The following is a 25,184-nucleotide window of genomic DNA, read 5'->3' on the forward strand; positions in this document are numbered from 1 at the left end:
ATTCAATAAATTGCATTATATATTTATATTATTTTTGTTGTTCTCGGTAGCTAAACTTTTACGTCATACTTATATCTTCAGACTTCAACCACGGGTTGTGCTGTATACCATAAAATCGTTTCTCGACGACGTTTGTGTCGCACAATACTGCAGTATGTCTGTATACATGGGTGTATTTATGTATATATGTATAGGTAATAATACATGATAAGTTTTTTGTAAGTGTATTGATGGAGTTATTATAATAACATGTTATATATCTTTATAAATCGTAATTTAAATTATAATATCATTGGATAATGTGTAATAAATAATTAAGTGTTTCTTTATTTTAAAATATTTTTATATAATAAATGTAATGATTTTTGGGGATTATGGGTGGCTGAAGGTGATGTCCCCCACATCACCTTCAGCCACCCATAATCTTTTGCTTTGCTTTGCTCCGCACAGTAATGTGATATTGAATTTTGTGTGGAACGCTCGTTCATCCAACATCCACTGAGTCCCTCTTCTAGTTTTTTTCCAAATCAAGCACTGTAAATAAAAATACAAATGTTGGATACGTTTTTAAAGATATTTTTTAACTATTATACTGTATGAGAAAGATGTACAAGCTGAATTTAATAATTATAAAATTATTTACAATTTAGGTATAACAAGTAAAGTATAAAAAAAAAATAATTTGTTTTAGTTAAAAGAAACTTATAATAAATTAGCTAAAAATACTATAGTTTGTCACATAAGTTATAAGTTCAGTATTTTAAAATATTTATGGCGTAAAATAGGTGGTTTTTGGCTTTTTTGGTTTTTCTCACTATGTTTTTTTTATTTTACAAACAATATACAGATGTGGCCATTCTAGATCTAAATTCCAACTTTTTTCGTCCCAGTCGCGCTATATGTATCTAATCAGTAATCGTACAAACTAACATTTTCCAATAGATTTAAATTTACTCTTCAAATCCTTACTTGGACAATGATCTAATATAATTTTCGGAATTCCATATATAATACATGGGTAGTTATAAGGGATTATCAAAAAAATATAATAGAAGTATTTACGGGATTAGATATGAAATTATTGAAAAAGTAATTTATTTGTTCTTTACGTCTGATTATCCTTTCAAAATGTATTTTGGTATAAGAATATTAACTAAATAATTCTACTTATTTAATTATTATTGTTAACATTTTTATACATCTAATATATTGTTTATTTTATTTTAATGTTATCACAGTATAAAATTAATAACTTTATGAATTATATAACTATTTGAATTCATTAAATAATATCTATATATTATATGTACAAGTACAAGTATAAATTATGATTTAATTAGTGTGATGTAATTTATCTTATGCATATGTAACTGTAATATCTTTATTTATGCTCGATCACGGATAATTATAATTTAAAATAATAATAATAATAATAATAATTTATTTAAATATATTTTTTAATATGAATTTATAGGTAATTACTTTATTTAAAACAACAAGACAAACAAATAATATCGAATAATATTCCTGTTAGTATACCTAACAGTTATGAATAATTTTTATATTTAAAAATTATTTAATAGTTTAAATCTACAATTATTATTCTTTAAAGTATGACAAAATAACCAAAACTGACTACCTATATTAACCACAACAAGTTATTATTATTAAAGTGAAAAATTAGGTAACCCTCCCGTTGTATTGTAGATATTATATTATGCACCTTGTCTTTGTAATGGATGTGTTAAATTTTAATTCAATGATAAACCATTCAATAAAATTAAAAACAATCAATCTATACGTATGTCTACAAAATAATTAGCAATTTTAATGAACTTTTAATTCCTAGATAAAATCAATGTGGTTTTAAGCAAAATTTTTTTTTTAATTTTTGTAAAATAACTTATGGGAAATATTGTTTCAAATTTTCCAATCTTATGTAAAAAGTTAAATGAATTTTTAATCATAAAATAGTTAATGAATTTTATCGATTTTAACAAATTTTATCAAAATTTCAAATTTAGTTGCTAATAAGAAGAATATTGACTATGTATATTTATTAATTAAAATATTTTAAAATTAATAATAAAAAAACAAATTTAATAAAATTAGAGTAAGATACAGATTTTTTTCCCTAATATTTTTGAATAGTGCCTACTTGGAAATTTCTATTTTTGACTCATCAAAGTAATTTAATTTTCTACTATGAACATTTTTGGGTAATTAATAATCGTAATATTTTTTTTTTATTAAAAAAGTGGATTTAGATACAAAAAATATAAATAATTTTATAATAGTTTATCCAAGAATAATAATTGATAGACCTGTACATTTTAAATAAGTTATTGCTAATCTAAAAATGTAATTACAATTCTGTCCCTATGTTGAGTAAGATAATTGGTTATAATTTTATAAATATTACTAGCTAATAATAAAACTAATATTTATAACCAGTAGTAAAGTATATTTTTAGTTAGGAGTAATCTGAGCTAAAACGCACTCGTATAATAATTTTTTTAAATGATTTTCAAACCAGCCATTCTTAGGTCACAGCTGATGCTGTTAAAGTCTTAAGAAGAAAAAAAAGTAGTGCGTCAACAATTTTTCCTCACTTAGTTGCTTTTACATCGAGAATCACGTAGGTATTATCTATCTATATATATATATATATATATATATGTGTGTGTGTGTGTGTGTGTGTGTGTGTGTGTGTGTGTCGATAAATATCGTTTAATGCCAAAAATCACGTACGAATTAATCTGCAAAGTAAGAGGAAAAACAATTTCCGAATTTATATTGTATAACTATACCTATATATGGATATAAGCATCCACGCCAAAACGATTCTCTGGCATAACATATGTTACCTACCAAATATATTACGTTCTAAAATACTGATCGGCGATCGCATGCACGTACATCATATTAGTATATTATTATTGTTATATAACCGCTAATACAGTATATTATGCTCAACTGCGTGTATCTACATGGCTACATTATACATAATATCATAAGAAAAACATATTTTGTATTACATTCGCGTACTTATTTTGACATTTATTTTTTTGCAGGACATTAAACTTTGCGTCAGCCGACGAACACTTATAATAGCATTACTATACAGAAACCATATTATTACTCGTAACCATAGTAACCGTTGGCACGTCCTACGCTGTATTCCCGCGTGAACCTCTCCATTTATACCCTGTTGCAAACGCGTCCGTTTCGAATTTTTTAAGGCGACATTGATTGTGACCCGGTATGATTATTATAACGGGTATAAAGCGCAATATTATATAATATGCTTTAGGGATAATATAGGATTAGATACGTCTGTCTTAGTCTTATGGCTTTAGTAGAAATGCAAGAAAAAAAAATAATATTATCATCATCATCATATTTTTACCCTTGTATATACGAAGTATCCGCACTCTACAAGTATATTCGCGTAGTGTACTTTGAAAACGAAATCAAACGACTAATTTAGCAACATTTTTTGTTTTTATTTTGAAATACAATCTGCACACTGTTTATTACTTTTACTTTTATTTATACTTAAAGCGGGGGGTCTTTATTATATTTTTTTCACAGTTATTGTCATGAATCAACGACTCAATTCAATAACCAACAACCGAAATCTCATTTCTTTTTAGACATCATAAAACATGATAAAAAAATCAAAATTTATTAAAGTTCAAGGTTGTTAACCTAATAAAAGGTAGTTGAAGCAAAAGTGTTGTGAGCTTTAAAACCTTTTTTCATTCAATAAAAACTGTGTGGGTTTGGTCATCCTTGTCGTATGTACGAGTATACCTACATATAATCTGTCATTTACTATTTACTATTATATTCTGCTTTATATCCATGCATCATTTATTCGATAATACCTTCTACCTACTCCCTCTTTCTCTTTACGTTTACTTCGATAGTTCAATAACCATATAAATCAGAAAATTCAATAAAAATTCATAAAATGTATTCACCATATTTTAAATTTGAAGCAGAGTGAGGAATATAAAGATTTTATAATAATGTGAGTGTGTGTTTTATTATCATTTTCAATAATTAAAAAAAACTGAAAATAGGAACAGTTGCTAGAGAGACGGGCAGCTTCCCAAAATTCAGTTATCCGCAGAAAAAGAACTGAATGAAAATAAATCCCGTGCCGTTTGTGATAAAAAATAGGAATTAATTTTGTTTCAAAAATTAATATCTACCTACTAAAATTCAATTTTGCATTAAATGTTTTATTTAAAAAAAAAAATATACAAGTATTATATTATATCATATAACCTACTTCATTGTCTATAAATATAATAAATAGGTTACACTGTTATAATCAATAATGAAATTTATTTATTTTCTACAAATCTGTTAAACAATTATTTCCTATATCCAAATAATTTTCTAATTTGTTATGTATATAATATTATAATATAGATAGTAAATTAATTTTATGATTTATTATTGTTGCGTAACTTTGTTCACATTTCCAGACAAAAACGAAAGGAGGAAATTGAAAAATTATTGTACATAAGACTAAATGATTATAATGAAAATAAAATTTGATACCTTACCTCTACATTACTTCCATTATACGTCATATATTCATATTTAATTTAACATATTTTATTATAAAATAATTATGTTAATTAAATTCCTACAAAAAAAAAAAATAATATTTTTTTATTTTTTTCATACTTAATATATTATAAATTATAATAAATAGGTCTTTGAAAATATCATTATTCTTTAAAAAAAATACAAATAACCGTATATTTAATTGCCTACGTATAACGCCTTGTAATCAAGACTCATCAAAATAAATTAATATATTATATTATTATTATAATATAGGTTCCATAAGTCTATCTAGAATACGTTTGTAATAAAACATAAACTAACCATTTGGTATCTATATTATAATATTTATAAATATTTGTTACACTATGACTGTGTAAATCATAACCACAAAAATACAAATTATAGAACATACCTACTAGTCTATACTATCTAAACATTCTAAACATAAAGTTTTTTTATACAAAAGTTTTTTAATATTTCATAGACCTATAAGAAGTGTTATAAACTATACATTTTGTAGAACAAAAATTCAAAATTTGTTCTACAATATAATTAATTTTTATTACTTGTTCAAAATAATATCTCTTCTGGTAACCAAGTTTTCATGGAAATATTTATTTCAAATCTTTTTGAACAAAACGAAAAAAATATTCATAATTGTAGGTACAATAATATATTATTATAAAAGTATATCGTCATTGTGTTCACTGTTCCGTGTTCAGAGTTCAGAATGACAAATCGACAAAATCCGAAATCGACATCGCTCTATTTGTTTACGTATTATCAATGTGGTAACAAACAAAGTGGTTTTAGTTTACAGTGGTTACTACAACAACTCTACCGGTTGAATTGTAACCTCAAAGATTTAAGAATTATCACTAAACTCAAATTTTAAATAAACATAAAAGACAAGTTAAAACATTTTTCCTTTTTATTATAATTTACAATATTACAATTAAGTAACTATTGTTATTTTAGGTTTGTTTTATGTCTTTTATTTAGTTTTGTTTAGGAAAAATGTTGTCCGTTCAAGATAAGAAGGGTGAGGAAATTCAGATATCTGAAGAAGAAAATGATAAACTTACTATAAAACCTCTGTAAGCCATTAATATCATTATTATTTAGTTTATGTTTCATTAAATTTTAATAATGGAATCATCAGAAGAAACTGAAATTATTAGTCCTTCCAAACTAAAACTTTTAAATTGTGTAATGTATCCTGGTATTGTTAATAATGCTGAACGAGCAATCGACAAACTTGGAGGTATTGATGAGATTACTTATGCATTTGAGAATTCAGAAGCTACATTATCTGTCAACTTAGTTAAATCAGATTTTGGACCACCACTCTCAGGAAACAAACATTATGATCGTTCATTGTTGATCTCTGTAAAGACAAAATATAAAATAAATAAAAAAACTGGTGAAAAAATCCCTATAGAAGTGTTACCTGCTCATATAGTTGGATTTGTACAAAAAACGTTTACTTTTACAAGTATTATGGATTTTGCATATTTTCCACCTAAGCCAAATTGTTCTGAGTTATGGCAAACAAATAAATTATTGGATATAAATTGGGCTTTAGAAAAAGATGTGCCTTTATCATTACTCCCAAGCAAGTTAAGTAAATTCAATGAACCTCAGACAGATTTTTATGATCTTGTAAATCTTAAAAAATTGGATATGTTGTCTAAAAAAACATAGATTAAGACCATACGTACGCAATTTTACTAAGAATAATCGTTTTGAGGATACTGAACTACCGCCCATGCCTCTGGATTTATTAAAGTATTGTTTAACTGTAAAAATGTTTTCACCGGATGAAAAAAGACTGATGGATAGATTATTTGAAAAAAGGCCTATATGGGTAAAACCGGCATTGTTTCATTTTGCCAAAGTTATAAACAAGGAAAAGATGAAATACTTATTGCCAACCACTGGCTATTTTACCACTACTGGACCATTTCGGCGCATGTGGGTCAGGTAATTTATTTAATGGTTTTTTTATTTTTTTATTTTTCATGAATAGAAATGTATAAATTAAATTTGTATCTTTATTTACAGGCATGGATATAATTACCAAAATGATCCGTCTAACTACATATATCAAGTAATTGAGATTCGAAATCAATGGTTTGATGATCACAATTCGTCTAATCCTAAAATTGCTAAATTCAACATTGAAGATTATAATCCTAATACTGCTGAAAAACAATTTTATTTTTCTCCAAATTCATTTCCTTTATCAATTGTTGCTAACTATCAATTATGTGATATACATTTGCCCGAAGTGAAAGAGATGCTTAAAAATGCATCTCTATCAACTACTTGTAGTAAACACGCTGGATGGCTTAAAAAAGAGTTCATAGAAGACATAAGAAATGTCATGTACGGGTATTTAGAAAGAGCATGGCAGAAGTATTTAGCTGGTAATTTACCTACTTGTGGAAATGAACATATTAAGTTATACAGTAATTATATGGAAGAAGACAATTTGGATTATACTAGACAACAGATTATGAGAAGATTGGAAGAAGTAATTGATGAAGATAAACAAACTGGAGATGAATATAACGAGTGTTACTCAGAAATTGAAGTGGCTAAAGATGAATATGAAAACTGGTCCACTAATCTAGATCGCGAAGAACTTGCTAAAATAATTTTTTCAGATAATCATATTAAAACAGAGGTTCCAAATTCGAATCCTTGTAGCGACGAAGAAGACGATGCAGATTTAAAAATGGACACTTTGGAAATATGAATAGTATAAATAAATATATTCCATAGAATTTTAGAAATGAATTTATTATCTATAACCAATATCTAAAAGTAGCTCATTAGAAAATGTAATCATTATATTAATATTGATGTCTAAAAAAAATATTGTATAATTAGTATTTATAGATAATATTATTTATTGTTTTAAAAAATTATTCCAAGATACAATTTTAATTAAAAATTTGATTGTACTTATGTTCAATTGTTTTATAATATTTACATGTTTTTCATATTTTAAGTTGCACATTTATAAACTTTAATAATTTAATTTTATATAATTTTGTTAAATTTAATTTCATACCTATTACCTACTTTAATTGTAAAAATAACATGTTTAAAATATACATTTTGTAATAGAATGTAACTTCAGTTTTTTTTTAATCTATCAACTTTTAAAATATGTATGTGTATAATAATAAGTGACTGAAATAATTATTAGTTAAAATAAATAATAATATATTTTATTGGTGATTTTTTGTTACCGAACTGATAATGTAAATTATATTATTACAAATATTGTATTTTATGTAATGCTATAAAATATTAATTGTGCATTTATATTTTATTTCAGAGGAGCTGGACAAGAGGTTGGTAGATCATGTATTGTTATGGAATTCAAAGGAAAAAAAATTATGGCAAGTTTTAAGTTCTATTTGTGAATTTATATTTTTATTTAACTTAGCCATATTATTTCTTAGCTTGACTGTGGAATTCATCCAGGTCTTCAAGGTTTAGATGCATTGCCGTTTGTGGACCTCATTGAAGCAAATGAAATTGATTTACTATTAATCACTCAGTAAATAAAAATAAAATAAATACTTTTATAGAAAACTAAAATTGTGTGTAAATAATTATAATTAATATGTATTTTTATTATATTATATAGTTTTCATTTGGACCATAGTGGAGCATTACCATGGTTTTTACTTAAGACTAAATTCAAAGGAAAATGTTATATGACTCATGCTACCAAAGCCATTTATAGATGGTTATTGTCAGATTACATTAAAGTCAGGTAATTTATTTTTACAGTGTTATTTTGGTGATACATACTATATAGTTTAAAGACACTGTACTCTAACTATTTTTTCTCTAAGTAGGGTAATAAATAATTATTAATTTGTTGGAGCGCTCATAAATTGCTTCCCAAATCTAGGTAGGCAACTTTTTTTTTACTCAAATTACCTTTCATGGGATACATTTGTAATATTAATATAGTATTAATTATTATATTGATTTCCTTAATTTTTAAAAATATTAATTTTATACCATCAATTAGTATTTAAAAGATAAATTTGTGAAATAATTTGTATCAATAACTGATAATTAGCTAAAGATTGGTTGATTGTCTTATTCAATATTACCAATTCAACATAGTCAGTTTCACTTGTATAACCATTATTAACAAAAATATAATAATAATTTTAATTCACAATGAATATAAGTTAGGATTTCAAATATTTGTGATTCGAACTAGAAATCTATTAATTATCTATCTGTGGTGATTCCAGTATAAGATAGTTACTGTCTAAAGTCGGAAGTAATTTAGTAAGTGCTATTTTTGGAGTCTAGAAGTAATTCAAGTGTTCTCAATTATTATAGGTTATATAGCTTTTAAGAACATTTGAAATTTCAAATAAATATTGTATTCATGTTTTTATTATTTCATTTTTTGTACATGTAAATATAATTTAATTATTCATTATTTCATATACATCTTAAAGAATTTATATGTACAATATATTATACTTGATTTAAAAGATTAGATCAGATACATCAATTTTTATTACTAATAATATTAGTAATATTTGTTATTGCATACTCAAATAGAATAGATAGACAGATAGTCATATTGTTGACATTGAATTAATTTATATTTGTGTGTTGTGTGCAAGCAAATCAAATTTCTTATTAATTAAACAATTTTTTATTTCAGCAACATAGGAACTGAACAAATGCTTTATACTGAAGCTGATTTAGAAAAGAGTATGGATCGTATTGAAACGATAAATTTCCACGAAGAAAAAGATGTTGGAGGTATTCGTTTTTGTGCTTATAATGCTGGCCATGTGTTAGGTGCTGCAATGTTCATGATTGAGATTGCTGGTGTTAAAGTTTTGTATACTGGAGACTTTTCAAGACAAGAAGACAGACATTTAATGGCTGCTGAAATACCACCGTCAAGGCCGGAAATTCTTATTACTGTAAATTACTAACAATTAAGTAGAAATGTAGAAATTTATAATTATTTTTGTTGTTAAGGAATCTACTTATGGAACTCATATTCACGAAAAACGTGAAGAACGTGAACGACGTTTTACTATGCTTGTCAATGATATTGTTAATCGAGGTGGAAGGTGTTTAATTCCAGTTTTTGCGTTAGGACGAGCACAAGAATTATTGTTGATCTTAGGTAAAAAGGATATATTTTTTATTGTTACAAATTGGAATATTATTATTCGTGTTTTTATTTTAATTTTTAGATGAATATTGGGGTCTTCACCCAGAACTTCACGATATTCCAATATATTATGCATCTTCGTTAGCTAAAAAATGTATGGCTGTATATCAGACATATATTAATGCTATGAATGATCGTATAAAACGTCAAATTGCTGTTAATAATCCTTTTGTTTTTAAACATATTACTAATCTTAAAGTATGTTATTTAATATTTAATTTTTATAAATATAATTAATATTTTGATAATGATAAAACAATAAAATTAAAAATGTTTTAAAAAAAACTTAAGTATTTAAATATGACTTTTATTTTAAGCTAAATTTTATATTTATAAATATGAAAGATAATATAAGTTGTCTTCATTTTAATTTTCTTATATGATTTAAATTATAAAGTACTTTTAAGTTAGGAATGTCAATTTTTGAAACATTTCTCTTTTCTACTATTTTTTATTTAAAATCTAAGCAATAATTAAATTTGTAATTTACTATTTTAAAACAAACTATTAAATATAACTATTTTAGAGCATTGATCATTTTGAAGATATTGGTCCTTGTGTTATAATGGCATCGCCTGGTGTCATGGAAAGTGGTCTTTCTAGAGAGCTTTTTGAAATGTGGTGTACAGATAGTAAAAATGGAGTTATAATTGCTGGTAAAATAGAAATGAATAATTTATTTTATTACAGTAAATATTTTAATTATTATGAATATTTTAGGTTATGTGGTACAAGGAACACTAGCTAAAGCTATTTTATCTGAACCTGAAGATATCACAACAATGACTGGACAAAAGTTACCATTGAAAATGTCTGTAGATTATATTTCATTTTCAGCACATACAGATTATCAACAAACACGAGAATTTATAAACATTTTAAAACCACCCCATATTGTAAGCATCTCAAATAATTAATAAAATAAAGGTATTTGAAGAAATAATTATATTTTTCTTATACTTAGGTGTTAGTACATGGAGAACAAAATGAAATGCAAAGGCTGAAATCTGCTTTGGTTAGAGAATATGAAGAAAACTCTGAAGATATTAAAGTTTATAATCCTCGGAATACTGTAGGAGTTGATTTTTATTTTACTGGTGAAAAAACTGCTAAAGTATGTTTAATTTTTTTTTTATTCATTTTTTAATACGATACAGCAATAATGATTGTATTAAATATTTTATGTTTAGGTAATGGGAGAAATAGCTGTTGAGAAACCAGCAGAAGATAATATTTTAAGTGGCGTTTTATTAAAAAAAAATTTTAGCTACCATATTTTTGCCTCTGAAGATATCCCAAGTAAGATAATTATCAATTTTAGTTTTATTTATTTTAACAAGTAAATATTTGATTAGTATTTAAATCAAAATATAATATAATATGTAATATTTTTACTTTTCCACCAAGTGATTATCTGCTGCATATCTTAAATCTAAATAATTAAAATTATGATACGTTTTTTTTGTATTTTGATATCTTACATTTATAAAAGTCTAGTACATATTATATTATGGATAAAAAGGAAATACTTAATTTAAATATTTTGTAACCATTGACTATACTACAATTAATTGCAAACAACAATAAATTAATATTTTTTGTTATTATGTTTGAAGGCTATGATTATTGCATATTTATGATAAGTGTTTCGTAGTATAATAAGTAAATTCAATACAGAAAATAAAATTTTGATTAGTTTTTTTTAAAGTTTTATTAAAGTTTATAAAAAAATGTCTTAAATATTATGGAATTGCCTGGTAGTGAAGAAAAACATTTTATTTAGCACCGTGGTCAGATAATTATAAATAAGTATAATTTATGCATAGTATTATTTATTATTTATTTTGAAGTATAAATTACTATCCGTTTGATGTAAATTAATAAAGTAACATTGATGTATAATACATTTAGAAATATCCATATAATTAACTTAATTTTATATTTTATACATTTCTGTCCCTCACCCTTTTTTTAAGTCTGTTGATAATAATTTTAAACAAGAATAATATATTTATTTTTATATTTTTTATTAGGTTATTTTCTATGAATCTTTTTTGTATTTATTATTGGTAATTGCATGTCATTGTATTCCACATTATTATTATTTTGAAAATTTACAATTATTGAATGTGTAATGTAAGAAATATTCTAAATACTAAAATACTGATATTAAAGGAAAACTTTTATCAAAAAAACTTATAAAGGTTGAAAATGATAGTCATATATTTAGAAAATTGATGTTTTTAGACATTAGTATATAATGCTTATTTAAAATAATTTTAATAGAAATTACTATGAAGACACTTTTATCTATTATCATTCATCACTAATATTTATAATGGATAATAGTTTTTTTTTTTTTTTCAAAGGATATTCTGATATGTTATTAAGCGAAATTCATCAAAAACAACTTCACAGATTTACATCATCATTTACAGTATTACAAAATATGTTATCCCACTTGACTGGTAGTGTACCTGAAATAATTATTCCAAACAAAAAGTTAAGAGTATTAAACTCGGTGGATGTCTCCGTGGATAAAAACTTTGCAACCCTAGAATGGAGTACTACACCTGAAAATGATATGTATGCAGATATTGTTGTACAAGTGTTAATGAAAATTCAGTCAATGAGTAATGGGGATATGAAAAATGTGGCATCAGTTCCATTTACTGAGTATGACCATATGCATTTCAAAGTAAAAATTTATTTATTTTATTAATTGAATGTTTTTAAATAAAATAATATTAAATAAAAAAAAACATTTGTAGGAATGTCTGATTGAAATCTTACAAGAGATGTTTGGTGAAGAATCTGTGCCAAAAATATTTAGAGGTGAAAAGTTGTTTGTTGCTGTTGATGGAAAAAAAGCTAATATTAATTTAAAAAATTTGGTATGTTTTTATTTAATATTATTTTGAATTGATTTTACTTTAGATGTTTGTTTTTTATAGGAAGTAACGTGTGAAGATGAAGTTTTGCAACGAATGGTACAGGCTGCCATATCTAGATTACATAATACTGTAACACCTTTAAATATTACAAATACTACAACATAATTTGTTCCATTTTTTTTTTTTTTTTTTATTATTAATTTTATATACATGATATTTTAATTTGAGAAACAGAGAAACAATAATATATTGTTAAGAGTACAAAAAAAAAATGTAAAAAGTTAAAAAAAATACTATTAATAAATTAACAATTAAAAATTAAAGTTGCATTACTATTTTTACCATTTAATTAGTACTGTGTTTCCATCTTCAACAGAATAATAGTCTAATGATTGATTCATGTTTTCCATGGAATATTCAATATCTGGTTTCTAAAAAATAAGTAATATAATTGGATTTTGTTATTTATAATAATATATAAATTGGTTGAGAAGAACATTTTTTTTTAATCTAAATCAGTGTTACAAACAAAAATAATACCAAACAATTATTGATGTAATACATAATATTAAATGTGTATTTACTAGCCATTATATTTTATATTCATAGTAAATTATATAACATATAAAATATAAAGCGGTGAACAATAAAACAACATAGGAGGCATGTAGCAAAGATGAGAATGTGAAGTTGGATGGAGGGACTAGGGAATATAGAATAATAAATTAATTAAATAGAGGTAGTCTACATTACCCTAGGAACAGCACCAATTATAGACATGAGGGGGGGGAGGATAGGTTTAAATGGTTCGGTCAAGTTTTCAGGAGAGATAGCTTGGTGGCTGTAAAAGTGGCTATGGAAATTAATGTAGGAGGGAAGAGAGGCCAAAGAAGACTGAAGAAATAGAAAATTATATAAAAATAACTTGTATAAGTGAAAAACAGAGCTTTTCGGAGATATAAGACAAGGACTTAGGGCAGAATACTTAACTGGTAGCAATGGGCAAAGATAAAGAAGATAATGTATAAAAAATAGTAGTAGATACATGGTTTTTATTTTACTACAACTTAAATTTACCTCTTTTGTTAAATATGAAAATTCAAGTTGTTTGTTGCCTAGACCAAATAAACGTTTTCCAAGTTCTTTGAGACGATTAAGTGTCATAGTAATTGGAAGTGTTTTTATTATTACATCCTTTTCTGTATTTGATTCTTTGCAAAAGTTCACAATTCTAATTTTTATGGTTCTTATTTTGTTTGACGTGTTTAGTTCTTCCGAGTAATCAGAACCGTATTCTAAATTTACATAATGTTATAAATATTGTTATATGAAATAAAATAATAACTGATTATTTACTAGCAATGAGTTCCATGTATCTGGGGTGTTTAGTCAAGAATTCAGCTCTATCTTCTGCACTTTTTAATTGTCTATGCCAAATCATGTCCAAATCTTTTAAGAAATCCCTTTCATTAGTTTGTCGCTCTTTAAGAGTTATCATGGTTCCATTTAGCGTCTAAATTAATCATTAATTTAAATTTAGTTTAGTTTAATAAAGTTGTATACATTTATTTACCGTTAAATTAGCAATTCTTGCTATTATTTGTAAAGTGTAATTGCTAACACTCATTCCCTTAAGCACAGGATTATTTTGAATTCTTAAAGAACGTAATGCTGGTAGTTTATTAAGCTCACATAATGATTCAAACTTGAATAAAAAATAATAATAATAATGAATTTAAGATATGTTTAAAACAAACATGTAAATTTGTCTTACATATAATAACTCATTGTCACTGATCATCAGAAATTTAAGTGAGGGAAACGATGATGGTACAATTTGAATTTCTTTTATTCCATTTCGATTGACATTTAAAGATTCTAATCTGATAATTTAAAACAGTAAAATATTTTATTTCATTATTTTAATAATGATTGAAAGGTATTAGTTATTACTTTGGTAAAAAGCGCAATTTATTGATTTCTTGCCATGATAAATTATTATTTTCCAGATTCAAGTACAAAATATTCTCCATGAACATTGAAGGTCTCTCAAGTCTATCTATGTTATTATCTGGGACCTAATAATGTTTAAAATGAAAGTTATATTAATAATACAATTTAATTTCTAGTTTACTCTGCATGCATACCTCTAATACTTCAAGTACTGGAAATGCTTCAGACAAAGACATGATTTCATGCCAGCTGTAATAGAGCTTACCTAAAATAATGTTCTTCAAGCATTTAAAACATTCTTTGAATTTTGGAATTGGTTCTTGTGGTAGATCTATTGTGTTAAAGCTAAAAATATGTTATGTCAGGATGGATTGTATAATGAAATTAACATAATAAATTAACCAATTACCTTAAATCTAAAGAGGTTAAATGTTTTAACTGTCGTGTTATTTTTGATACTGTTTCCCAATCAGTAAAACAATTATCACAAAGTTCTAAATTCTCAATATTTGGACAGCAATTTTGTATTTCTTCTGGTTCGCCAGCATCCGTTATACCATGATGACTTAGACTTACATGAGTTAACTTATCAAAACATCTAAACAGTAAAATATTTTACATGAGTAATGAAATGATTAACTAATAAGTAAAAATATGAGACTTACGCTTGCTTTTTCTTAATTTTTTGCATTCCAACTAGATCAAAAGATGCCAATTTACTCATTTTAGACTGTTTCATAAATTGAATTATATCTTGATGAACACTATTATCAAAATCTTGGCCGTATTTACTTTGAAAAGCAGTTATAAAACTGATGCTGTTAGGTATCACTTTTTCTAAACGTACAAACGATGCTCCATTAGGATTGGGCATCCTAAAATTGACACATTTTAGGTTATTGATTTAAGACTACATGTAGTTTTATATACTTACATAGTCTTAAAATATCTGATACCGTTATGGATCCCATCATGTTTACCTCTGTTTGGATCATCCCATTCGATTCCCACCCATAAATCTTCTGTTCCAGGGATTGGACCGACATATCGAGCAAACCCAGTGAATGCGCCAACACTCACTTTTCGGCCAACTCTCACGGAATCATGGATATTGCTTTCGACAGCAGCCATAATTTAATAATCTGTAATATGAATTGAGGTCAAGAAAAGAGTTTTGTTCAGTATTAAGAAAAGCGAACTCTACAGAGTTTGGATTAATATTAAAATGTTCTCATTAATTACCTATTATAATTCTTTAACACTGGACGTTTAATACAAAACGACTAATGGAGTTAGTTCAATTTTAAAACATTTAATAATCGATATGAAATAAATTGTATCCATAAATAAGTACAAACTTAACTGAGCTCTACCTACGCCCTATCGCCTATATCAAATACAGACTTAAACTTTGGAGATTATTGGAACTTGGAAGTTTCAAAGTTTTTGAACAAAAATAAATCGTTAAATGGAATCCGTCTCATGAGCCATGATTCGATGATTCGTGAGACACCAGTCACACGCACATAGATTTCCTGATAACTATAAGTCCATAACCATCTGCAAAACGGTGTGATATGATCACAAAATATAATGGTATGATCATAACTTTTTTACGGTCAGAACTTTTGGTGGGCCCGTGACGTAATGGCACATCGGCACTAACGACATAATCAAAGTCGAAATAATTTTAAAGCAGAAATTTAGAAATATATTCATAAATGTATATTATTTAGATCTATAGTCAATGTTTTTGGTCCATTTCTTGATTTAAATATCTATATATAACAATCTGTCTGATGGACTAACGAGAGTTATTTCAGTTATTGATAACGTGCGCAAACACGAACCGAAACAGAATTCCTATGAACATACCATGTCGCTTGAATCTTGCAGATAACGACGATAACTTACTCGTCTGAAGTCGTTTTGTATTTATTCTAAATTTTTACCCAAGTCCAAGTCAATATTTTTTATCGCTATCGAATATTGTCTAGGGGCGGCTGATTCTTCTCGATAGTTGTTATCACATTCCGATCGTGATAACTAGTAATAATGTTATTTGTTGATGTTAAGTTTATACTATTTTTTCTTCTACATTCAAATGAGTAGGCGTTCCAATAACATTTCTCAATAACGATTTCGGTTTTTTGAATTGGTCGGTATATCAAGATCGTCAATACCCACAGCCACGGTTTTGGAACGTCCGTCGTGTTTACAAAGCCCCGAGTTTTGTCGATCGATTTGTCTCAAAGATAATAAATAATTATGGCAGTTTGTTGACCTCTAGTCTGGCATTACCTACACATAGACTCTGCTCGTCGAAAATAATTATTATTAACGGTACGTTGTTAATTTGTAGTCAATCTGTAGTATAGTTTTCGTGAGAATAATGAATACGCATGTGTGGGTAAACTGTAAAGTGTAATGTATTATTGTGCTATCCAACTAGGTAACTAAACAATACATTATAAAATTGTAAAATTTTATCTAATAATACAACTAGGTATTGAGTATTAATTATTTTGATTGATATTTCCCCCTAAAAATTAACATTGTATTTACACAGCCAAACAGAATATAAGAACAATGTTAATATTTGATTTATTGAGTAAACACTGAGTTATTAACTACTTTAATTTTACCTCACCAGCTTTTTATATTCCATGGATTCAGGCATCTATTTACTCATTTATTGTGTCAATAGATAGTAAAAACCAATACCTTTCTACCTAGTACCTACTTATTGTTGTAATATTTTGTTTCTATTTTAGCGTTAAAATGAAAAAAAAAAGTTGGTTAGGAATAATTAATGTATTACCTACTAAGTTGTTTAAATATTTTCTATACTCTATTTATCGGTTAGGTAAGGTTATACTTTTCAAAATTATTCGAAGCTAAAAAATTACTGAAATTATGTTTTAAAACAATTATAGCATTATAGATGTTTTTCTCTATTGCTTAAATTATTTTTGTTTAATGCAATGCTGTCATATTACATTTTATTCAAGCAAGTATTAGTATATAGGTAGATAACATATAAAATTACTACCAAGTTAGTTGGGTAATGGACAGAACTTATTGAAACTAATATATTATTAAGTATTAATATATTAATTTTTTTTATAATATAAATACATTTAATTTTGTAGACTTTTGTCATTGAAAATCCTGAAACATTGTTTGTAAATGATGAAATAGTAAGGGTATTAATTTTATTAATGTAACTAATTGAATAGTGTTTTGTTTTAAAACCCACAGTAGGAGTATTTACATAATAAAAATATTTAAACCATAATTGATTATTTACCAGTAATGATTTAATGAAAGTATGATTTTTAATAAATTTGTAATTTTGTATATTTTTTCAAACTTTTAAGTAATTGGTAATAATAATAGTAATTATTATACTATTTATACTTTATTTATATTGTATCTATTTAATTGTTTATATTTATCTACCTCATAACTTTAACCTAAATAATGTAATTAAATTTAAAAAAATAGTTATAAAATAGTTTTTAGTTCTCAATGGTAAAACAATTATTAAATTAAATTTAAACAATGACTGATATTTTAATAAAATATTTGTTTTATGTCTGAACATTTAAAAAAAATAGGGAAGTCACACCAATTAAATGTAGTTGTTAATATATGGAATTTGATAAAAATGATCAGTTAACTGTGTTTTTCAAAATAAACTAACTTAAAATTTAAATATCAAATAATTACCTACCTATATTTGAGTAGGCAGTCGTTAGGAATTAGAATGAAAGGTGGGGAAGTATGTGTAAAAAAGACAGGTCATAAAGCGACTACCTATTAAATATGATGCTCATGAAAATTTATTACATGACCTTCATTTAAAATGAATAAAGCAATAGGTACATCAATAGGTCCATTAGATTTAAAGCCACTTAAAGAAATTATCAGAAATTATGTTACTCTTAACAACAAATATTAAAAAAGGTTTGTAAAAAGTTTATTGGATTTTAATAAGCCAATTGTTGTATTTATATATATATATATATATATATATTATAACTTCATGGGTTTCATTTTGATATTTGATTGACCTCTTTTAGTATCAAGAAACAAATAAATTATTTGTATTATATTTTCCTTGACAAATTTCATTTGTTTAAATTTGAATTAATTATAGGTATAATTAAAGTAAAGAAAAATGTGTTAAACAATTTGTGTATAATGTAAAACTAATATTTTATTTCTTCCTTTTAAAACTTACTGTTTTTATTTTGTATTAAAGCTCAAAGTGCAATTAAACACATGTTATTTGTTTTATTAAGTCAAATGAGATCTTATAAAAATCACTATTACAGTAATATTTATCTGCTATAGATTTATGAAGTAACTAAAAGGCAATGGGTCTTCAATACATTAATAATTTGTTTGAGAACTAATCTATTATAAGTAGGTTATAATTTATAAGCAATGTAGTTTGCCTACGGGCTATATTTTTCTGGTGTTGCATATACAATTATTTAAACATATATATAATTATTAATATTGAAGTTCCAGTATTATATAGGGTGTTTTAAAGTTTTTATTGCCAACTCTCTAAATCAGCCATAAACAAACTAGTTTTTTTTGTAACCAAAAATATCATTTTTATAATAAATCATAATTAGGAAGTTATTTATTGAAGTAGATATAATATAATACATTAAACATATTAAACATTTATATTTATTTAAATTATTATAATTTAAAAAAGATGAATGTTTATGTAAACTTAAAATATGATATTTAAGATATAATATGTGTAACTTATTAATAACAAGTAAAATAACATATAAAGTTCAAACCATAGGCATTTTATATTTAATTACATTTCTGGTTTTAATATATTACTTCACTTTTATATATGTGTTGTATCGCTCTGTGTACATCCTATACATAAGTTGTTTATAAATTAAGCATAAAATAGGAACTGGAATGTTTTTTTTTTTTAACAACACTTATTTTAAAGAAATTAGTTTAGTTTCAGTTTCAGACGACAACTGACCACAATAAATAACAATTTTTTCTTTTCGTTGATAATTTAAAAGGTATTTTATGTATTGGTAATGGTAACAGTTGTATTAAATGTAAATAATTTCAACAGACATTTAAAAAATATGCATAGAAAATTTATTTCAAGGTTTGTAAATATATATATATTTGTATTTAGATTACATCTACAATCATGTTATACTTTCGAAATTAGATATTAATTTGTATATAAATGTATTATAAGGGTCTATACACATTTTAATTTGCTTAAGAGCATCCTATTTTATTTACCTACTTACTACAAGTTTACTACATTATTTATAACATGTATACAGATACAAATACTGCAGTAACAATCCATTATTCTCTAGAGAAACATTGTCATGTGTCTTTTTGAATTACTCTACAATATAACTTTCATGATACAACCCTCTATTTAATATTTTTCAATGTCCAAAAGTTTCGAGATAAACAAAACTACTAAAACGAACTTGCGCACTGTTCTTTTTTTCTTTTTCTCTAGTTTATTTTAAGAATATTCTACTCAGTATCTTGTAATCTTTCTATGTTTAAAGTTTGTGTTGTTAATGATGCATTTAAATTATAAATATGTACAGTAAATGTCAGTAATATTGTATCTAGTTTATGAATCAATTAAATGTTTTAAAGTTACTTAGGTTTGTAAATTGTTTTATGTTGATGTTTGAGTTATTTTTATTATTAATAATTATTCATTTGAACTACCTATATGCGTCTTTATGAAACATGTCAATTATAGCAAGGGTATATTTGTTGGTGTACTAAAATAAACTAACAGGAAAGGAGTGTCTACGAGAGCACTCCTTTACTATTTTTGTATAAATGTCTGGCAGTGTTGTTTGTTTCCTTACCTTAACCTGTTCTCTCTTAGTAAATTAAATTTATATATTGTTGTTAAATAAAAATGTTTTATTATTTCTAGATTGCGTATATGTTACGTGATGCCAACTGCAAAGATTTCTGTACGGGAAGAAGATATTATTAGATTAACTTTGGAGTTTTTGCATAATCGCGAACTTCATATATCTCAATTAAGCGTAGAACGTGAAACTGGTGTTATAAATGGAAGTTATTCAGATGATGCTTTGTTTCTTCGTCAACTTATTTTGGATGGCCAATGGGATGACGTACTTGAGTTCATTCAACCATTGGAAGCTATACCAACTTTTCCTACCAATAAATTCAGGTACTGTATCCTTAGACATAAATATGCCGAACTAATATGTATGAAATCCGAAGCAACTGTGGTTGGAAGTGTAGACACTGCAGTAGAAGAAGTAGTTAAAGTTCTAAATGAGTTAGAAAAAGTATGTCCTACTAAAGAGGAATATTCTAATCTATGTTTAATGTTAACATTACCTAGACTATCCGATAATTTAGGGTATAAAGATTGGAACCCTAGTACAGCGAGAGTACAATGCTTTCAACAAGTTTATCCTCTTGTAATGAAATTTTTACCATGTGACAAAAAACCTGTTATGCCAGATGCAATAAATGACAGACTCATTCAGTTAATTATTAAAGGAATGCTTTATGAATCGTGTTGTAATTTTTGTAAATCAAAAGCAGTTGGAAGTACACAGCCTTTTGGACCTAATGTTTTAAATTTTTCACATATATTTAATGGATCGGAAGGTTATCAAGATACAGATCTTAGTTTGATGTCATGGCTTCAAAGCATTCCAGCTGAAACTTTTATTGTGCCTTTTGAACAAAAAACTTTAAATGTTGAACTTGAACAGTTAGAGAGACCGTCTTTGGAAACATCATGGACGGAACACATGCTTGTCACTCCTATAAAACCAAAACAATTTCCACATTCTGCAATGCCATTTACTAGACCACGATCAGCTGCCGATATTATGTCACGTTCCTTGTTGCCAAACCTTGACCATACTTCTTCGTCATCTCTTATATCATCCATCGGAGTACCTAACACACCGTCAAATCTGGTAAAATCGTCTTTTGCTAGTTTTCATTTAACAGGACTGAAAAGTAATACACCGATGACTAGTTCAGTAGATAAATTATTTGAAAGTGAAGTTTTCGTGAATAGTATAAACGGAGAGTTACCATCTATTACTGAAGTTGTGACACCTGTAAAAGAAAATAGAAAATTTTTTTCGGAATTATCGTCTCCAGAACCGGGAAGATCGTCAAATTCTACAACAACGTCAAATACGACCAGATCATCTAGAAGAGATTCACTTACTGATAGATATCAATCATTGTCTATTAATCAATCTAGTACTAGTTTTGATATGCAGAATAGTCAGTGTGATTTGCTTAAAGAGTATCAACGGCAAAAACAAAGGTATCATGATGCTTTACAAGATCAAGAGCGAGAAAGACTTGAGCTTATAGAGCAATTGCGTAGCACAGAATCTAAACTTCAAGAAGAAAATGGGTATGGTATATTATATATATATACGTATAATGATTATAATATTATTCAATTTATAAACATTGCCATTAATATTTTGTAGCGAATTATCAAGTAAAATTATTCCGTCTGAAACGGCAACATTTTCAAAAAATAACGCAGCCAAACCTCCAATCCCTACAAAAATAAATGTAACAAATGGCAGTAAAGGAGAATGGTCTCCTGAAACTGATCATTTGAAGGAAATTCAGGTAAGAACTAACTATAATATATGTTATATATTTTTAATGGTAGACAACTTATTAATTTTATGTTATCATTTTTCTCTAAATTTTTAAGACTAAAAAATATAAATATTATATTATCTAGCAAATTGCGTAGATATTGAATATTAAATATTATTTAGCAGCATGCCATATCATATTGAGTTATTTCATTGATTTTCTAATTTTATTTAAAACTCAATTTTAACAGTCATGCAATGTTAATAAGATAAATAGATCAGATAAATCAAGGAGCGCAACAAATGTTTATTACACTAATAACATTCTTAGAAGTGTAGATGTATGTTTTCAAAATTATTTGTACGTTATTGGTTTATGGAGTCTAGAGTAAGGATATCGTCTGTTTATGGAACGTTACAAAATAATTCATTTTTTTTTTTGATTAATTCATTTTTACTGACGAATCTACTAAAAAAAAAAATCCTCGTTCCAATAGAGATTAATTAAATTATGCGATTTATGTTTTGCTAACTCAACTAAACTAATTTTTCTTTTTTAAACTTTTTTAAAACATTAAGGTAATGGCTATCTTCACTATTTGAAAATATAAATTGCATAAACATGTGTATTCTGGGATATATATACAGTATATTGTATATTATACAATTCGCACATATCTGTACATTTGATATAAAGTTTAGTTATGATTAATACATTAAGATCACTAACATTAAAAATTATTTAGATCCTTAAAAAATGTTGTTCTCGGGCCATCATTTTTTTTAAACTACAAATATAACATTATAAAAAAGTACTAAGTGTATTACTAATTTTGTTAATAATATAATAGATACTAAATGTTATAATATAGCTCTATAGGTGGTAAATAGGCGTATGTACTCAAGGCTAATATATATTATGTATTAGTATTTTGTTTGCTCTCGATAACTTTTTGTTGGGCGAGGTCTACCCACTGGTTAAGGTGTTAAGGTGAGCCTTGTCTACTAGTGCAAAAAATTGTATTGTGTGAAAAAATAGTTGATAATTATCTAAAAATTAATATAGATGTAAAAAATGTAATACTTTACTAAGAAGTATTAATATATCTTTTAAAACCAACTAATAATTAATAACTATATGTATAAATTATTCTAATCACTTAACTGCATGATTCACATCTCGCGGATTTACGTTTTGTATTGGATTCAAACTCAATTATCATATTTTAATTATTCTTTGCCAATTGTTATAAAATTAATAAAAGCCATAACAATGTTATAATACTGATATTACTTTAACTAAACTAATACTAATATTATTTATTATGATAGAGTAAAGAATATATTAATAAAATTGTGTTTTACCTACACATTACAAAAATAAAAAAATTTAGTACTTAATGACTTATTAGTTATTACACATTATATGACTTATGTACCATTGAATATTTTATTATAATTTTATACTATGGTAGTCAGACTAAAATGTAAGTAATATTTTAATTAAAATATCTTGTAACTGTACAGAAAATTATTGTACAGTTTGTCCCGTTTGTTTATAAACGTTTATCGTTAAATAATATTTTTAATATACGTAAGTTACGTAACAGTTTTTGTTAATTTTATTAAAATATTTTCTCGGACGAAAAAAGACGGATGGAATTTGGCGAAAGTGCCGTATACCGACTCTTTTATTATTGAAATGTTCTCTATATGGGCGCGGGTGGTGCGTTAGCTAGCGCACGTTCGCAAAATGTGTCGTTAACGACGCATTCCTCGCTGGGGGCGCCGGCTTTGGACGATGCTGCGCAGCCATATAAATTCGAACTTATAGGCGTGTGCTTGAATTTCATCATCATCTCTACGCCGCGTCGAATCGTATAGGCTATTATAATACTTATAACTAATTACAAGATACTATCTAGTATTCTAGCATCTACGCGTTCAACTATTATTCACTATTATACCTGTAGGGGGTGTGCAGCCTGCAGCAGAGCGTAAAATCAGCTAGGTCTCTTAGTGTTGCCTATGACCTAAAAGGCGTCGTTACATTATTGTTTCCGCCCAGAATCTGTATGATAATAATAATAATAATAACAATAATAACAATGATAGCAGAGCTATAGCAAGCGAATAATATCATTATTTGGTACACTGAGTAACGTCGTTACTTAATATAACACACATATTACAGCGGTGCGCTGAACAGTTTTTAAACTCGGGGCAAAACAAATAATTAAGGACCCGTCTACCCGAAATACAAAAAAAAATTGTTAGGTACAGTTTGTTAAATCTGTTTTGTATTTTTAACATTTATCACTCACACACGCACACACGTCCATTCCATTTATGTGTACGACTTGAGGCAATTGCCCCCCCCTCCTCGCCCAAACCAGCTCGCTCTTTTTCAGCACGCCGCTAACACTGGACGTCCATCGATAACGATGATAATAATAATAATAATAATAATACTAATATTAGTAATAACAACAACGACAATATAATAATAATAATAATAATGTATATACCTACGTGCGAATTGGCTGGTTCGGACTTTGCAGCGTCGCCGACGACGAAAACGGGGCCAAGACGCCGCCGCGCATTCCTCAACGGTCGTCGCGGTGCCGCACGACAATATTATATTTTTATTATATTTATTAAATACGCAGTTGACGATTTCGCCACAGATCCGCCGCCGTAGGTGCGCGCGAACAACAATACACGTATATAATATCTGTTGGTCGGACGTCTCGCGGTAATATGCGTCACGACAACAATATACGCAGCGGCGGCGGCGGCGGCGGCGCGCGTGTTCGTCGGGCAAACGCGCGCGCGGGCAACCGAGCCCAATAT

General features: G+C 26.5%; 4 protein-coding genes and 1 long non-coding RNA gene across 10 annotated transcripts in view; 3 read left to right on the forward strand and 2 right to left on the reverse strand.

Annotated features, from left to right (window-relative positions):
* Window positions 1-430: 430 nt before the first annotated feature.
* Window positions 431-5,340, reverse strand: LOC132921490 (uncharacterized). Its single transcript, XR_009660893.1, has 3 exons — window positions 5,154-5,340; window positions 4,581-4,663; window positions 431-534 (listed from the first exon to the last, which is right to left on the reverse strand). It is a non-coding gene; the product is annotated as an uncharacterized LOC132921490 (long non-coding RNA).
* A 123-nt stretch (window positions 5,341-5,463) lies between these two features.
* Window positions 5,464-13,043, forward strand: LOC132921487 (cleavage and polyadenylation specificity factor 73). Its single transcript, XM_060984531.1, has 14 exons — window positions 5,464-5,684; window positions 7,937-8,000; window positions 8,064-8,161; window positions 8,252-8,380; window positions 9,302-9,569; window positions 9,628-9,778; window positions 9,849-10,024; window positions 10,353-10,482; window positions 10,547-10,722; window positions 10,791-10,940; window positions 11,017-11,125; window positions 12,196-12,524; window positions 12,598-12,720; window positions 12,781-13,043. The coding sequence occupies exons 1-14, from the start codon at window positions 5,605-5,607 to the stop codon at window positions 12,883-12,885; spliced, it is 2,088 nt and encodes a 695-aa protein (XP_060840514.1). The 5' UTR covers window positions 5,464-5,604; the 3' UTR covers window positions 12,886-13,043.
* LOC132921489 (general transcription factor 3C polypeptide 5) lies at window positions 5,678-7,729 on the forward strand. Its single transcript, XM_060984539.1, is given in 3 exon segments — window positions 5,678-6,279; window positions 6,281-6,570; window positions 6,652-7,729. Coding segments are annotated over 3 exon segments (1,530 nt in total). The 5' UTR covers window positions 5,678-5,736; the 3' UTR covers window positions 7,349-7,729.
* Window positions 12,883-25,033, reverse strand: LOC132921488 (tubulin-specific chaperone E). 6 transcript variants are annotated; one of them, XM_060984535.1, is made up of 12 exons: window positions 24,864-25,033; window positions 24,299-24,402; window positions 15,608-15,815; window positions 15,339-15,548; window positions 15,083-15,271; window positions 14,868-15,018; window positions 14,674-14,798; window positions 14,495-14,603; window positions 14,294-14,425; window positions 14,077-14,233; window positions 13,798-14,015; window positions 12,883-13,151 (listed from the first exon to the last, which is right to left on the reverse strand). In XM_060984535.1, exons 3-12 carry the CDS (start codon window positions 15,802-15,804, stop codon window positions 13,059-13,061), a joined length of 1,581 nt encoding a protein of 526 aa, XP_060840518.1. In that variant the 5' UTR covers window positions 15,805-15,815; window positions 24,299-24,402; window positions 24,864-25,033; the 3' UTR covers window positions 12,883-13,058. The 6 variants fall into 6 exon arrangements, with proteins under 6 accessions (XP_060840518.1, XP_060840519.1, XP_060840517.1 ...); XM_060984536.1 differs by having other exon boundaries at window positions 24,860-25,033; XM_060984534.1 differs by lacking the exon at window positions 24,299-24,402 and having other exon boundaries at window positions 24,860-25,033.
* The window catches only part of LOC132921486 (WD repeat-containing protein 47), a 48,715-nt gene continuing 43,276 nt past the window's right edge, over window positions 19,746-25,184 (forward strand). Inside the window, exons 1-3 of the mRNA XM_060984526.1 lie at window positions 19,746-19,834; window positions 20,648-22,132; window positions 22,212-22,359. Coding sequence (XP_060840509.1) covers window positions 19,761-19,834; window positions 20,648-22,132; window positions 22,212-22,359 — 1,707 coding nt within the window. The 5' untranslated portion in view covers window positions 19,746-19,760. The remainder of the gene's footprint in view (window positions 19,835-20,647; window positions 22,133-22,211; window positions 22,360-25,184) is intronic.

The sequence above is a fragment of the Rhopalosiphum padi genome, chromosome 2 (genome assembly GCF_020882245.1).
Source record: "Rhopalosiphum padi isolate XX-2018 chromosome 2, ASM2088224v1, whole genome shotgun sequence".
In the NCBI taxonomy this organism is placed as follows: Eukaryota; Metazoa; Arthropoda; class Insecta; order Hemiptera; family Aphididae; genus Rhopalosiphum; species Rhopalosiphum padi.